Here is an 18009-nt window from a genome sequence, read left to right on the forward strand (position 1 = left end):
ATAATACTGTAATATGATTTATGCAGCACTTCTGTATCAATATAAATCAAAGCAAGTACTGCAAGATAGACAAGTTTAACTAGGGACAGCGAGGAATAATGCCACTCTCTCTATTCCAAAGCTGTATGTTGAATGAGCACATAATTATTTAACATGAAGAGTATCATTTGAGCTACCAATAAGATGCATATTTTAAATTCTTAATCGTACCGCCATCCTTTATCCTTGAGAGCATAATTATTTATGCATCTTTAGAATTTACGTATTCTAAATTAATCTGTGACAATGTAGACAGAGGATTTTACGTAGTAAACAAGTTGTAGAAACACAAAAGGGAGAGTGAAAAGTAAAGGATCTGAAAAAGTAAGAGAATAGGGGAAACTATTTTCTTTGACTTTATTTTTACCTGCAATCAAACAAGATGCATTTCACTTGTAATAATCAGTGGCAGACAAATGGTTAGAATACTCCAGTCATTTTCAGATAGACCTAGAGTACATACAGCTGGTTTTCTGTCCTCTTTGGAGAAAGTCTTCATGAATGGGTAGCATTTCCAGTTGTAATTGTATCTGTCTTGTACACTGCTTTTACATAGTTTGAGTTGTCCAGGCAAGAGGAGCTGCAAACCTTTCCAAGGAGTGACAAGGAATTAGAGTAGCGAAAGACGTAGCTAAACACTTTGTTAAATCAGGAAAGGCCATAGATCCACAGTGCAAACACATTTATGTATCTGAACTTTGGGTTATCCTAGTTGTTCCTCCCTCCCTAACCAGGTAGTGTCCTTGAATGGTTATCAATTTAGAACACATGTTGAAACACTTCCTAGACATATGCAGTTTTTATCATGTGTGCATGTTTTTTTCTTATTGTTAAAAACTGTTCAACACCATAAAGAACCAGAATAACAGAAGTGCATCATATAAAATGTAAACCAAAAATATGTAAACGGTTTTGGTTCAGCACCTGATAGGTGTCTAAATGTAGCCACCAATCTGCAAGTGCTACCCATGTGCTAAACCAAAAATGGTATGGTTTCTAAGTTTATATTCTTGCTCTTTCAAATAAAGATACAAAGAAAAATTGATAATAGGAGTAAATTTAGAAAGTTGCTTAAAATCAGATGCTCTATCTGAATCATGAAAGTTTAATTTTGACTAGACTATCCCTTTTTAAAACCCACAAATTAAAAATATTTTAAGAAGATAAATATGGCATTTTTAAAGGCGGAGAAAATCTTTACATAGCCCTCTAGATTTGGAGCCCTAAGGTGGTATACAGGCGCGATTTAACCAAAATTAGAATCGGTGGTCCTGGAAGCAACTGAATCAGGTGTCAAGATTGTTTTCCAATAAGAAAAGTGGAGGGGAGCCACAGAGACAAGACGCTAATGTCTCTATGAATGCCACGAAGGGGATAAAAGGTAGCCATTCGTTACCCAAAGAAACAAAAAATGACAAATTGGTCTCCAGGGTCCACAGTGGGACCTTGGCATCAAATATGTCACAGTAGGCAACTAAATAGCCAAGGGGCAAGCCCCCTTCCAGATATCTCACCATAATTTTACAACTATTAATTGAAAGAATTACCAACAGCAAGGGTGTATTGTAGAAAGATATGCCGCTAAAATATTTAGTAAACCTCTGCTACAAGAGGCAATACAAAAGTAGCGAAGCCCTAATCATTTTCCACAACAATGCTAGCACATATTTGTGAGCAAATCTCTAGAAAGATATTGAGTAGTACTACAGTCTAGCTGTAGAACCATACATTTACATCTGTGCAATCATTTCTGAACGTCTTGCCTTTAGTTTTTTTGGAAAGCCCACTGCAAGTGGACAATAAGACACTCCCCCCTCCCCCTTCTTTTGCATATGAAAAGACCCTTTACACAAACAGGAGCAAGCTGGAGAAGGTAGCTGACGGTATTCAAATAAAACTTTGGGGCTTGGTTAGGAGTCTGAAAATCAGAGCAATGTTATTTAAAAATAAGCAAAATTATAAATTTTTTAAAAAAACTAACTTTATGGGCTTTATAAATAGATCTACAAAACATTTATGCAAAGAAAAAATGAGTGTATAATGGCCCTTTAAGCTAAATTTCTCCAAAACTGAACTCCTTCTTCCAATGTCTCCACCCCCAAAATTTCTATAACTGTTGATAATTCCATCATTACCCCTACCCCGCATGCCCGATGTCTTGGGGTCACACTTGACTCAGATCTTTCCTTCACTCCCCACATTCAGTCCTTGGCTAAAGGCGGCCACCTTAAAAACATCGCTAAAATTAGACATTTCCTTACACAAGATACAACCAAGATTTTAATCCACTCTCTCATCCTTTCCCGCCTCGACTACTGCAACTCCGTCCTCTCTGGTCTACCTAGCTGCTGCATAGCTCCTTTACAATCCATTATGAATGCCTCTGCCAGGCTCATCTTCCTTACTCGTCGCTCTTCATCTGCTGCACCTCTCTGCCAATCCCTTCACTGGCTTCCTCTTGCCTCTAGGATTAAACATAAAATCCTCACCCTGACATATAAAGCTCTCAACTGCACTGCTCCCCCCTACATCTCAGAACTTGTCTCTAGATACTCTCCCTCCCGTCCCCTTCAATCAGCTCAGGATCGGATCTCCTCCTCTCTTGTTACTTCCTCACATTCCGGTTTACAGGACTTCTCCAGACTGGCCCCCATCTTGTGGAACTCCCTGCCTCGCTCCATAAGACTCTACCCTAGTTTTAACAGCTTCATGCACTCCCTAAAAACCCTACTATTCAGGGATGCATACAACCAACACTAACCTTTCCTAACTCCATTGCTTTCCCCTTGAACCCCTTAGAATGTAAGCCTATGGGCCCAGCTGTTTACAGATCGCTTCATAAGAGCCGACTACAACAGTGAAACTCTTGGCAGGGCCCTCTACCCACTTGACCCCTACAAAAGCTATCCTGTATACCGATTATGTTTACAGCGCTGCAGAATCTGTTGGCGCTCTACAAATACCTGATAATAATAATAATACTTAAAGGGATATTCTGGTCAAAATTTAAATGCACGTAGATGAATTACATTATTGAATAAAAGCATATTTGCAATATACATGTTTTGGCAAAAATGCTTCTTGTAAAAGTTAGCACTGTTTTTGTGTTAAAACATTTTTTTTGCAGGTGAATGTGAAGCATAGCTAGATATTCTCAGTGTACCAGCATTTTAAATACTAAAGCTTTCAGAGTGCCAGTGGGGCTTGTATCATGTCAGCAATTAACAAATTGAGTCATTACCAGAGGATACAAGCACCTTAGGTTCTCTAAGAAAATGCAGTGTTTAAAATGCTGGTGCACGGTGCATACTTAAATACACATCTGAAACGGCTATAGCTTTTGTTAGAAGCATTTTTGCTAATACATGAATATTACAAAAATGCTTTTATTCAAAACTGAACTGCATCCATGTAGATTCCAGTTTTGTCTGGAATGTCCCTTTAAGTATAGGTTAAAGAAAACCAGTGTAAACCTAGCCAGCAAAATAAATTACACTCAGAGCTAAGCAATCGAATGTTACGTTTTCAATTATTCTAAGTATTAGGCTTTGGTTTACAGAGATAATAAAAAGAAGCATGTGTATGTAGTATATACAGAAAGTGATAAACTAAGGATATCCGATTTACCTGCAAGCTCAACCCATTTAGATGGGTTGCGATTTCAAAGCACAATCCAGCTATTTCAAATACAAAAATAAGTCTAAAGTAATAATTTCTCATATTTTTTTATACTCGGCGCTCAAAATATGAGCTGTGAGTTGGACTATCTTACAGTGGGTGGATATATAAGCCAATATTTGATTGGTGTGTAGTTAAATAGTATCTGGGACCGTCCCCTTAACTATATGTTGATGTGAGTGTAATAATTTATCACTATTGTGACCAGATATACTGTGTAATGGTCTAGTGAAATATTTGTGTACAATGTTACATCAATGTAATGCAATCTTATGCAGCATGTAGATAATTATGTTAGTTGTATGTCCTTTGAAGAAATATGTGTATAAAAATGAGATTCTTTGTAAAAGTAGAAGTTAAATACGATTACCACTAGTTTGGAATTATGTTAGTCTGAAAAACAGTATTTCATTAAACCAAACAAACCATAAAAATGATGCATAGGTTTTGCTGTTAAATGATTTTTACTGAAATTTATAATAAAAAATAAACTTATAAAAGCATGTAAAGTGTCTAAAAATATACTTGATGATAGTGGGTATCTATGAAAGAATTATCTTAATCCACATATGAATAAACGCCAAATGGCAGCAATTGATGCATGAGCACCAAAAGGTAACAAGTGTAACAGTTGTAACAGATTCTATACGTATTATCACAAAAGGTGGAACATGTTACATATGATTGAAATCAGATTAAAAGCAGTGACAATCAATACAGAGACGTCAAATTGCAGCAAATAAATTTTACACCAAAAGGAACTGCCTATATATACATTGGCAATGTTAGCACAGATGAATTACGAAAGGTGATAATTGTATACTGCTATTTGGATTGTAACGTTTCTGGTCAGAACCTCATATGAGTTGTATATAGATGATGATCATTTTATGACGATTATGTAAGCAAAGTTTGAAATAAGAGTTGTGGCCACAACTATTTGTAATTGATCCAAGGGCGTATGTCCCTGTTTAAAAAATGCTCAATTCAGCTGAGCGGTAAAAGTAATGTGAAGTTGCTGTTTAAAAGGCTCAATTTAGCTGAGCGGTGGAAATAAAGCGAAGGGAAGCGGTGCTCCCCCTTACCGTACTACCGATATCCCTTACCTCCTCTACAATTGCACGGGTTGTTGGAAGGTTACCTCTGTAGTTTCTGCAATGGGATGCGGGTTACTTCTCTTGTCTGCGTCTCTCGTCTTTTACACGTAGTCCTCGGAGGTCCAATAGAGTAGCCGGGTCGTGGGGGGAGTGGTTCCTGGACGGATCTATCGTTCTTTCGCTAGAACCTGTTTTTTAATCACACTGGATAGTCAAATCTACGCGTTTCAGCGCTATAGGTGCGCCTTTATCAAGACTGGATCATTTCTCACATGTTTAGATTATAAGTGAAGAGCTTTGTCACCGTAGATAGAAATTTTTTTTTTTTTTTTTTTTTTTTTTATCCTCTTATGCAGACTTTTGACATCGGCTATGAGTCTATGATGGCAGTATGTGTACTTTAGCATGCGGGACGCAGCTGTAGCTAAATCCGCTGCCTCAGGTTTGGTTACTACCTGTCCCAAACTCTCTTACTTCTTGTCTCAAGAGCGGTCAGTCCATAGCACAGATTCTTCATGTGCCAGGCTGAGATGCTGCTCAGTATCTCCCTGGGTTTGGCAGTTCCAGGTCCTGCTCTGTCTGATATTCTGCTGCTACTTTCTAGTTCTCTCATCCGTTACTTGTCACCAGGCTCTGCTGGGTGAATGGTCGGGTAGTGTTTTTTTTCTCCCCAGGGTCTGTTACTCCCCCTCAGGTTCTTTTTACTTACTCTGCACCAGACTTTGATGCTGCTCTCTGATACTTTCTGTGACACACTAATATTAGCTATACTTTGTGCTAGTTTCTGCAGCTTTCTGTCCCCAGAATTTGTTGTCACCAGATTGTGCAGTTGATGCTATACCAGTCTCTGGTTGCTGTGTAAGGCGGTACAGAGCCTGCAGGTCTCACTGTCCTAGCTGTTTGCAATAGTCTTCAGCTAGTAGCGTACAGATGGAGAGCAGCCAACAGGACCTGCCCCCTAATAAACCTGACAAGGCGTCCAGCCAATAAAATTAATTTGTAGAATGAGTGTCTATGATTGGCTGAGAATAGTTAATTGTCGTTGTACCTGAGCTGTGGGTTTCCCATGTGTTCCAAGCTTGACTACTCTGCTAGCCGTAGACTTGAGCCGTCTCGATTGTGCGGTACACAGATAAGGTTGCTTGATGATCCCGGCGTGACGTAAAGCGAGCTCTTGCAGTAAGTAAAGAGCGCGGCTGTATTTATTTATTAAAGAGCACCGCTGTATTTGTGGCAAAAAATACAATTTTCAGCCGCCAGGTCTTATTTGTGGCAAAAATAACAAATTTCACCCATCGACTGGTGTTTTTTTGTTAGTTTGGTGACCACGTCATTTGGAATAAAATTACAGGTAGCCCTTGCCTTACAAAAGTCTGCCCACCCCTGCTGTACAGCGTTGCAAAAGCAGAGGGTAGAAGAGTAATGTGACTGAGATCACAGATAAATGCTAAGTTATAATATCAAGCAACCATATGCTGCACATAATAAACAAAATACCTCTAGGGCAGACACATGTAAAAAATGTGGGAACTGCATGGACACCCTGTCATATAGGTAACACTTTTATGGTAAAACTGAATTTTAATAAAGGAGGCAGGGTCACTGGTTTATTGTTTTGTATTTGCAATTAAATTCCTTATTATCCTGCTTAGAGATCAGCTAGTAAGACGCTGCTGAACGCTATAGAATATATACTACTATAGGTGTACTTTTCTTAACATTTTACACGTGGCTGTGTATATATTTGTACTACCATGTATCCTCATTCACACTTCGTCTCAGACTACTATGCCAGGCTCGTGGCTATTAATATATATTCTGTCGAGATTAGAAGTCATGCAAAATGAGGAATAAGTAAGAGTTACATAACCGCCATCTGACTGACCCGGGCAGCGTGTGGTTTATGTAAACCTTGTGCCTATGCAACTCGTGCAGCTGTAAATATGCAGAGAATCCCTGGGAAACCTCATGCTATATCCGATGATTGATGACGTCCATTTGGGGTCTCTCCCCTGACTTCTATTTCAGGGTCGGTTCCCTCCTGCCGCCAATGCTATTATTAGCATGAGAGCTATTAATAGATCAAACAATGTGTCCTGCGTCATTGGAACCACCGTGCGTCACTCGCACACATTCCAGGCTATGGAGCAGCCACCGGAAAGGAAGACACGCCCCTGCCCTTATATGGAGCAGACCCGTGTGCGTCAGTGGTAAAAGTCAGGCCCCCTCTCGTGCGTCACGGAGGCTTTAATACAATGTAGGTGCAGAGCTGGAGAGCAGTGTTCTTGTAGACAGCTAGTGCTATAGACTGTACATCATCATCATCACTAATAACAGTGCAACCAGGCTGACCCCTCACGGACAGCCAGCGCCGGGGACCTACAGCTAACACATCTGGTATGTCATGACATCGGTTATGCCGCTTTATTAGGCAATTTTGCCATACACATGTGCATTTGGATTTAAGCACCTGCTGGTTTTGTTATTTGCAAGGATGTAATTTTTGGAGATTTATGCAACATTGTTGTTCACTTAACTGCTTAGCTTCCAAAGAGAGCTGCACATATTGTATAGTAACCCTCTCTGGTACTCCGATATAAATGTTTTGGTATGGATTAATTGAAATGGTGGCACGGTGCAATAATATTGCAAATAAACTATTTTGCATGTTCATTTAACATTGTATTTGGTAAAATTCATAAGTTATATCCTTTTTTTTTAATATGTACTATGCCTTTAAAAAAAAAAAAAACGTATGGTCCACTTTGTATATGTATCATGTGTAGGATGTTTTGTTTTGCTTCATATACAGTTTGTGCAAATTAGAACTAATAATTTCTTGCAGCAGACAGACTGGAGCTCCACTGTACAAATCTTCTGAATGTTAGAGGCTTGATGCAGATTTTGGCTGTTTAGTTGCAACAGGTGCAGATGCTGTGGATTTATACAGGCAGCTCTCCATGACACTCAGCCAGTCAGACACATGCTGTCATGCAGACTTTCATCTGCAGGTATAGCTATCTGACAGAATTATGTATTTGCTTAGGCAAGCTAAGTGCATAGAATGTTTTATGAGCACACACAGTATGAAACTATATATTGATCAATATAATCTCATTGTTTAACAAGAATTGTATTGCACTATTAATAGAGAATATGATACTTCACCCCTATCTCTTGGGTAAGAGATTCTCTATTATAGTGTACACCTGCTAAGGCTTCTTGTACAATTTGATGCTTGCAAAATGCAATAAAACAATGGTTACAGAGTGTTTTCATTTGTAAATTCAGTATAACAAAGAGGCTCAGCAGCATTGCAACCTGGTTTTTATTTTATTGCAAAATGTTAATATTGTAAATCATGTATCTTGTATATACAGCTTTATTATAATTTTAGAAATAGTGCGCTTAATGCAAAACAGCATATATTGCCTTATAAAAATGTTAAATGCTGCTTTATATGAACAGGTTTATCAAGGGCTTATGTTTTAGGAACTATATTGTGTTCATATACAAAGTGCTTTATTGTCTCTCTGCACCCCCTATTTCATGTTACTTGTAGCAATTAACTCTGGGGAAGTGTCAAGCCAAATTTTATAAGGCTCATTAAACCGTTTTGGATTGGATGAAGTATTAATTATTTTATTGCCCTCAGATGTAATATACTAATGTCTACACTAGAACTCTAATAAAGTTTTTCTAAAAAAAAAAAAGTAGCCTGAGGTCCACATGAAGCGAGGCTATGTATGTGGTATAATGGATATATATATATATATATATATATATATATATATATATATATATATATATATATATATATATATATATATATATATATTATATTGTATATTAAAGCCTTTGTTCAAGAAAGCAAAAATCCTTTTGCAAAAAGATTAATGGATTTGTAAAACTGATAAAATAAATAAAAATGGCTAACCTAATGGATCAGATTTGCAATCTTTCAGGATATTGCAGTCCCTTTGTCAGACAGTCTCTTGTTAATAATTTGTTATGCTTTTGATTTCATGGAAGTAGTCTGCTGAACAGCAAAGGTAGAATCTGATTTGAATAAGTTTCCAATAGATCCACTTGTGTACACTGATTTTAAAATGTCTGCCTTTGTCCATCTTAATCTCATGGGGTATGTTGAAGAAATTTAGTTTGGATCATCTAATGATAAAGTGGTAAACTTGGTGTGCTCTATGCATGATTTTACATATTTTCACTTAGTAAAAATTACTTTAGTATTCCAGTTTTTATACAGTTTAAATAAACTTGTATGGGCTAAATGCTGTGATTATGCATTGACAACTAAATGTATACTATGTGACCAAGAATGAACCTGTCAATACTTTAATTATGTTAAAGTAGTCTTCTTTGCTTATCTTTTAGACCCATCATTTTGCTGCACAGATATATGGTTAGCCATTATTCATAACTTTAGGCCTTCCATCCAGACTAGTGAATACCTTTTTTTTAATAATTTTTTGTTTTTTCATAGCCATGATTTCACAAAATATACCTATCTGACAACATATTTAAATTTTATGATGTGGCAATTAATCTCGTATAGGAATCTATTTTTGTGTTATTTTAACTTTTATTTGCTAAGTGTAAAATTTGTAGTAACATTTGCTAAATATTAATACCCTTTTATGGTAGTTGTGAATTTGAATGAAAAATGATCGTTTAATCTTATATATATTTTTTCTCTTATTTAGAAATGCCCTGTATTCAAGCTCAGCATGGAAGTCTGTCTCAGTGTGCAGGCCCCTGTGACAGCTACGTTCCAGACATCCTAAACACAGAGTTTGGAAAATTCACCATGGACCTTGTTAACAGTGAAATATCAGCTTCCACTTCTTTGCCAAGTTTTAGCACCTTCATGGATGGTTACACTGGAGAATTTGACGCTTTCCTGTACCAGATCCCTTCCTCAAACCAACAGTCCTCCCTGAAGGTGGAGGAGTTCCAGGTGTTCGGTTGCTACCCAGGATCCTTCACCAACCAGTTGGAAGAAACTATGTCTTCAAGTGGGTCAGATTATTATGGTAGTCCTTGCTCTATACCGTCTCCATCAACACCAGGATTCCAGAATCCTCCTCTGCCACCCTGGGAGAGTTCCTATGGTGCATATTCCCCAACACAGAGCTATGATGGTATGCGTCCATGGACTGAGCAGCAAAAAAACAATATCCCACAGCCTTCCTTCTTCTCATTTGGGGCATCTATTCACAGTCCCAGTATGGCTCCAAATCCTTTAAAGATGGTGTCAACACCACACAGACTTGAACAGCAGGTTGCAGATACAGATTTATTTGCATTAGGACAGAACTCTCCAGTAGGGTATCAGAGTGTTCCTATTGGTCAAGGTCCTGTGGTATTGGAAAGCTCTGTTTTATTGGACGGTCCTTTGTCTCCATCAAAAGCACGCAGCCCAGGCTCTAGCGAAGGGCGCTGTGCAGTCTGTGGTGATAATGCTTCTTGTCAGCATTATGGTGTACGAACATGTGAAGGGTGCAAAGGTTTTTTTAAGGTAAGAATAAATGTTTATACATGTTATTTATTGCATTTTTTTTTTTCTTTGCTTATACTAGGCATTGATTGTATCACCTGTTGGTTTCTGTATACGGCTTGGCCTTTAGTATTGACAAGCAGGATAGGCAAATGTATTTGAATTGGAGCCACCCAGTCTTTGCGCTTCAGCTAATAGATGTTTAATTTGGGTGAAGAAAGGGGGCTTGTCCCAAAACTATCCTGTCGCGTTAAACAGGAGCAGCTGTTCTTTCCTGTGTACAGTTTCTTGGCCTGATTGTACAGCAGTTGATCATCCCTGCAGCCTTTTGCTAATGTCAGGATTGAGCAGGGGCAAACTGGGGATATGAGGAGGAACCCAACACCAATTAGGCAGCAGCTAAGCGACCAGAAGTTTCCATTAGATAGCAGGTGATGGAACGGTGTGAAATAAACTGCAACTTTAACCCCTTCCATGTTAAAGTAGCCATGAATCTCATTACACAGCAAGAAACACGCCTCCCTGCACAGTAATACTTTGTGTCTGTAAATAGTTACAAAACATATTACTTAAATAGTCTTTAGTAACCTAGAGCTTTGGGTGATGACATTTAAAATTCTTTTGCCAACAAGCTATGTATACCATTTTTTTTTGGGGGGGGGGGGGGTTGTTGCTATTCCTTATTTTTATAACTCTGCACAAGCATGTAAGTTATTAAGAAATTTGAAAAACAATTATCTTAACCATAAATACAAAATGAGACAAACTTCTTTTATACCAGTATATGTAAAATATTTCTGCACTTTTTGTTTCCTTTATATGGTTTGTTTTAATGCAAAGAAACCGTTATCTGTTTAATAGAATTTAATGTTCTAATCTATATAAGTCAACACATACTTTTTGTAAATGAACCAGATATATGATGGCCTTTATATAAAGCAATTGTAATTTATTAGCCTTTGGCTGTCTGGTACAGCTATGACTTTGACTTACAGATAAGCATCCTCTATAATTGTTAAAATATCTCTTGGCTGACCATTGGCATCTGGGCTTAAAATTCAAAGAGTAAAATGTCTTTCCGAAGGCCTATGTGACCACCTAAAGGATCTGAACAGCGTTTTTTACGCACATTAAAAGATGGGTGTTGGTTACTTGATCAAGTCCAATATATTGAGCAATGGTGAACTGGTTATAGTATAAACACACCCACTAAATGTGTCTGTATATATTTCTTTGTGTCCATTTGCATTTAAGTAAGTTGCGTAAAAGCTATTCCCTGCTAATTAAGATAGGTGAACCACACTCTTTCGTATAGAGCCAAATGTCAACTTGATATTAGAAGCTGTCTGACACTAGAGAAATGTTACAAAAATAAATGGGAACAGAAGAGACTTTGTCTTAGCTTGGCATCTTGTTTTCCCTGACAATTGTTCCCTATTCTTTCTACAGAGGACTGTACAGAAAAATGCCAAGTACATCTGTTTGGCTAACAAAGACTGTCCCGTGGACAAAAGGCGACGGAATCGCTGCCAGTTCTGCCGATTTCAGAAATGCTTAGCAGTGGGAATGGTGAAGGAAGGTATGTATAACCCCTCTTGATACAGTTATTATTTATGTTTCACTATATACAAATATATTTGCATCAAACCTAGAGGGCTCAAACCTAATAAATTATGACCAAAATTTACTCTGCATAAAGTCTATAAAATTGATACCCTTCTCAAGTAAATATTTAAAAGGATTTAACTGAGCAATAATATACTCTAATGTGCAAGAGTATTTTTTAATTTCCACTTGCAGAGAACCCCTGTAAGGGGTTAAAATTAGATTTGGATTGGCAATGCACTGTCAGTCCAGAGCTGAACACTGCACATATGCCACCTCTGATTGGCTCAGATTTTGTGTTTAACTTCATACAAGTAGTGCATTGCTGACTTTAACTATGTGTTCAAACCTTTTGTGGTAGGTGCAATAATAACCTGCTCTAGTTCATTATAACTTTTTTTTTTTTTTATTGCTCCATTACTTTTTTGAGTTATTAACAATATGATTTGACAAAATCTACAATTTAGCCAAGTGTTCATAGAGCAATATTTAGTGGTGGAATTGTAAAACACATAAACATTGCTTTTTTTTAATATTGTAACCTATAATGCAAGAAACATACTAATTTTTTATGATCTCTGATCTGGTATAGTTAGAAGTATTGTTAACATAACTCTAAAGGTTTTGACTCTGAAATACATAACTGTAACTTACGGTTAATATATTTTTTTCTCTGCAGTTGTACGGACTGATAGTTTGAAGGGCAGGAGAGGTCGTCTTCCCTCAAAACCAAAACAAGTTCAAGACTCCTCTCCAGTTAGCCTAATAAACTCACTGGTGCGTGCGCACATCGACTCCATACCCAGCTCTACTAAACTGGACTATTCCAAGGTAATTTTTATTTACTCTGTATTAATAGCTTTGTCTGTGCTTACACTCATTGTATTGTTGGACAATGATTGTCTTTTCCCTGTTGAAATTGTGTGAATTCATTAAAGCACTTTGCTGATATTATTTTGTTTAATATAGGATCTGCTTAAAAAAAAGATACATATTTAACAAGCTGGGCACTGTCTAGCCCTATATTCTTACTTCCATACAAAAAGTGGAGCTTCCTTTATTACTCAAGTCATTCTCCACCGTATTTTCACTGTGTAGAAGTTTATCAAGCAGGCTGGTTTTTCATACACAACGCATAACATGCTAACATTCAATTTATTAATAAAAGCTCTACGAATGCTGACTTTACTATATTCTTTCCAGTGTGCCATTGATTATACATTCCTCAATAAAATCTAATGTGAAATGACTGATGGTGGAATAAATCAGCACAATTAAGTAGTCATACAATTTTTTATAAATATATCAAACAAGTATGCTTTATGTGTTAGCAGAGCTTTACCACTCTTTATGTGATGAACTTTCAGGGAAAGATCCATAATTTAAGTGAAAATAAACTATTTGTGGCCCATTTACGCTGAACTATAAAATCCTTTCTTCATTGTAGTTCCAAGAAAATGTTTCTATTCAGATTGAAAAGGAGAACTCTGTAGATGTACAGCAGTTTTACGATTTGCTCTCTGGTTCCTTGGATGTGATTCGCAAATGGGCAGAGAAGATCCAGGGCTTTCTAGAGCTCCCTAAGGAAGACCAGGATTTGCTGCTTGAATCATCTTTTCTAGAACTCTTCATATTGAGGCTGGCTTACAGGTAAATCATATGTAACTTGTTGACTATTGCTATATGTGTTGGGTTGCTAAGTTTTTTTTTTTTACTTGCTCCCCTATTACTGCATGTCATTCCCAGTATTCAGAAGTTCAGAGTTACCTGCCTGTTGGCAGGAACAGATTTTACTACTACAGTATATGCCAAAGCACGCTTCAGGCAAAATCACTGGCACTCTAGCTGATAATCTTAAAGTGATGGTAAACTTTAAATAATCAAATGCCATAAATGTAATCTTTGCCATCAAAGTATGTGTACTTTTTTTTGTTGTTGTAATCCATCTGTGAAATTAGTTCATATAATAATGCTTCTATTACAATGTTATGCCGGCCCACATGGATGAACTAAAAAAAAAACATCCAACATGTGTCATTGGACAATCTTGAAATCCAGCCTCTTTAAAGCCCTTAGAAAGCCTGTGTAGAGAATGGGTGGGACTGCTCTATACATTACAGCCCTGCCAAAAGTGGAAATGAAGGGGGCAGAGGAATATCAATTAGGATTATAATATATTACTTGCATGGTATTACTTGCAAACGGTTATATTTTTTATTGCAACATTCTATTAGTCTAAAGTTTACCATCACTTTAATTGCTACATTTGGTTATACAGATAAAGAAGAATGTCTGTTTGTGTATAGTGGAGAATGTGATACATTTAATAATCTCCAAGTAATGACTCTTGAATATGTAAAACAAATTAGTTTATAATTTCTTACCAATGTTTGCAACATCCTTCTAATTCTTATTTCATTTACACATATTTTGAATAACCAATGCTTGTTTCTTAATATTGCTAGGTCAAAGCCAGAGGAAGGGAAGCTTATCTTTTGCAATGGTGTGGTGCTTCACCGCCTGCAGTGTGTCCAGGGCTTCGGTGAATGGATAGACTCAATCATTGATTTTTCACACAGTCTCCAACGCATGAATATTGATGTCCCATCTTTCTCCTGCCTCTCTGCTCTTGTCCTCATTACAGGTGAGCACCTAACTTAAGTATCAACATAACTTAAAATATATATATATATTTATTTTTATTTCTCACTTTTCCTCTTTCCCTAAAACCTAGCTTTACATAACAGAATGCCTATTTATAGACAGGAGTATGAAATGAAAAGTTTGATTATACTTAAAGTGAAGGTGAACTTTGGTGAATGGAAGCACGTTTTTTTAAAAATACTATTTAAAAACTTTCATTCATCAAAGTTTACAAAGCAGCCGTTTTGATTAAAAACGTAACTTTTTTCTTTTCACAGCCAGAGCAGCTTCCCCCTCCTGGAAATCCTCTCTTCACGCGTCAGCAATGACTAATCCGGCTTCCTCTAATCACGGCTTTCCCCCCAGGGTAGTCATTGCCTGAGGCCATGCTGTGATTGGAGGAAGTCGGATCAGTGCCCCTGTTTTTAATAGTATTTTTAAAAAATATTAATAGTATTTTTCATTCATCAAAGTTTACCTTCACTTTAACAGCATCTATGACATTTTTGTACCATGTGTTAAAACATTTTTGTAAATAAGCATATTTGCTTTTAAGAGTGCCACAAATCCATTGTAGTATTTTAGATTTGCTTTCTCCATTTCCCCATTCCCGCATTTGTTTTAATTATATACACTGAATAATTTTATAATGCAGATTTGTTATGGATATAATTCATGATTGTGTTAATTCTGGCTTAGTAAATATTTGCTGAAACTTAAATGTGTATGTAGAGTTATTGTCAAAACCTAGTTACTCAAAACTGTCATGTTCATTTTTCTATTGTAGTAGTACCTCAGGCATTCTTGAAGCCCCCACCCCCCTTAGTGTTTTTCTTTAATGCCTCTAATGGAAGTTTATTTTATGAATAAATCACCTTTTCTATAAAATATTTCTGCAATTTGTTCCTTAAACTATTACCCCTTAACATGATCTCTCTTTCTGGTGTTGCTCATTTTGTGAAAAATCTTTACAGCTTCATCTTTTAGTCTCTTAATATACTTGAATATTTTACTTTATTATATCAAGATCACTATATGCACCTGTTTTATTCTTTTAATTGTTTATATACTGTTCCCCTAAATATTTATCAAATTAGATTGAGCATTAATTCTAATCAACAAAACTATTTTATGTAACTAATTCTGTAGCACTTTTTTTTATTAAAGTAAATGCATTTTATAAGGAAATACTAAATGTTATCTGTTTGACATCTACAGACAGGCACGGTTTGAAAGAACCTACGAAAGTTGAGGAACTGCAGAATCGGATTATTAACTGTCTTAAGGAACATGTGCCATCTACCATGAATGAGCAGAACCGACATAACTGTCTCTCCAAGTTGCTTGGAAAACTTCCAGAACTGCGGACCCTTTGTACGCAAGGCCTTCAACGTATTTTCTATCTTAAACTGGAGGACCTGGTGCCACCACCTCCTATTGTGGATAAGATATTCATGGACACATTGCCTTTCTGAAGAAATCCTGTGCTGATTCTGCAAGTCCAGAGAAAAGGAAGGCGTGAAGGCTGACCCCTTGCGAACTGTGGAACCTTTTCTTTGATATATGGTGCCTAATCCAGCAGATCCATATCACTAAGTGATCTACTGGATCTTGTTTGGAGTTCTTTTTTTAATACTAAATGGAGAATCCAGATGTGCCTTTTGGGTAAAACTGATTTTTTTTTCCTCCTGCTCAGTATCCCTATTAAGCTCTGCACTCAAAGTATTTTTTTATTATTGTATGTTTGCAGAGTGGTTAGCATTGCATCTCTCCTGGAACAGGAGCGTTTTTGACCAGAATAAAAAGAAAAGACAAATGAAACGGACTGAAATAGGAGACATGCCCTGTTCTCATTCAGGTCACCAGGGATGGACATAAATGCAGCTTGCTTTGTAAAATCGTGTACATATATTAAGAGACAATTGTAAATAGGACTTTAAAGTGCTACCCTTGCAGTGGTGACTTTGGCTCCCACAGTCCTCCTGGACTGTGTGTATATATGTGTAATTTTTGAAAAGAAATCCTTTATATTTGTGTATCTTATTGGGTTTACAGTATGTGTTTTTTTCTGATTAATATATATTTAATATATTGAATAAAAAATACTGTAACAGTAATCTACATGTCTTAATATTAAAATTAAATCTCAATCCTAGGTTAAAATGATGCAGCTACAGAGACAGATTTACAAACTATATATCACTCTGAAACCAGATAGAAAATAAAGAAATCCCCTTTTTTTAGGAGACCATGGTATTTGTATATAGTGCTAGAAGTAAAATTCTAAGAGATGTGTTGCATTTGCTACTCAATAGTTGTCATGTTCTGCTCAAATTAATTTCTTACTTTCATTTCATATAACACATACAGTGGAACGGTATTTAACACTTCTGCTCGAGTGCTATCGCCACTAGAAGTAAGCTTTCTGTGCGAGTCAAATAGCACTTGTATTTACTCGCATAATAACCCGATGCATGTAAAAATCCGAACTTAGAATATCATGCGTTCAATAACCGTATTCCCTTTATAGAAGTCAATGGAGCAAAAAAAGTGGGGGAAAACACACTCCAAAAATCTATTTATAAATACATAGAACATATTCTATGTGCAGAACATTGGAATGAAATATTTACAGTAAATACTCGGTTAAACACTTTATTAAATATAAATATTGCATAAATATGATGTTACATGTTTTCATCTACTTGACTGCAAAGGGCTCCAGTGCACTTAAATATATGTATGTGTATATATGTCTGTGAAAATAAATATATATCTGTATGTATGTGTGTATATATATATGTATGTATATATATGTGTGTGTGTATATGTATATATATATATGTGTGTGTGTGTGTGTGTGTATATATATATATATATATGTGTGTATATATATATATATATATATATATATATATATATATATATATATATATATATATATATACACACATCTTTAACCATGTATATGAATGTGTATCTACTTTAAAGCCCTTTCCAGTCACCTGAGACCTCATATCTTTAAGCTCTTATAACTTTTTTTTTTGTGCAATTTTTTTTATTTTCATTTTATGAGATAGTGTTATGAGTGTAACTCTACTTTGTAATGTGTATGTTTGATGTGTTTTGTGAAACGTTTTTTGTTTCACCAAACCGTTATCCAGAGCTCTGAGGATGCGGTAATCATTCTAGTGTAAATTGCAATTGTGCTCAAGCGACCACATTTACTTTCAACTTGTAATACGAGCAGTAAACCTGTTTTCGCCAATTGTAATCTAGCCTATTATGTTTAATATTATTTTCTTTTTTTATATCTGCTCCTAAAGTGAAGGAGCAAACTGAACTAAAGTATATCATTTTCTATTTTAGCAATGTATATTTTTCAGCACATACAATACCACTTTTGGATTTTATTTTGTATTTTAAAATTTC

At 36.3% G+C, this 18009-nt stretch overlaps 1 protein-coding gene across 2 annotated transcripts in view; it reads left to right on the forward strand.

Moving 5' to 3' along the window:
* NR4A1 (nuclear receptor subfamily 4 group A member 1) overlaps nucleotides 1-16694 on the forward strand; it is a 40650-nt gene extending 23956 nt beyond the window's left edge. The window contains exons 1-7 of one of the 2 annotated variants that reach the window (XM_053708032.1): nucleotides 7092-7211; nucleotides 9536-10350; nucleotides 11779-11908; nucleotides 12614-12765; nucleotides 13382-13584; nucleotides 14400-14578; nucleotides 15796-16694. In XM_053708032.1, the coding sequence (XP_053564007.1) occupies nucleotides 9538-10350; nucleotides 11779-11908; nucleotides 12614-12765; nucleotides 13382-13584; nucleotides 14400-14578; nucleotides 15796-16052 (1734 nt within the window). In that variant the 5' untranslated portion in view covers nucleotides 7092-7211; nucleotides 9536-9537 and the 3' untranslated portion in view covers nucleotides 16053-16694. Of the gene's footprint in view, nucleotides 1-7091; nucleotides 7212-9535; nucleotides 10351-11778; nucleotides 11909-12613; nucleotides 12766-13381; nucleotides 13585-14399; nucleotides 14579-15795 lie in introns of those variants that run through there. The other variant, XM_053708031.1, reaches the window with a different exon arrangement.
* The last annotated feature ends 1315 nt before the right edge of the window (nucleotides 16695-18009 follow it).

This window comes from Bombina bombina, chromosome 3, assembly GCF_027579735.1.
Source record: "Bombina bombina isolate aBomBom1 chromosome 3, aBomBom1.pri, whole genome shotgun sequence".
NCBI classification, from domain to species: Eukaryota; Metazoa; Chordata; class Amphibia; order Anura; family Bombinatoridae; genus Bombina; species Bombina bombina.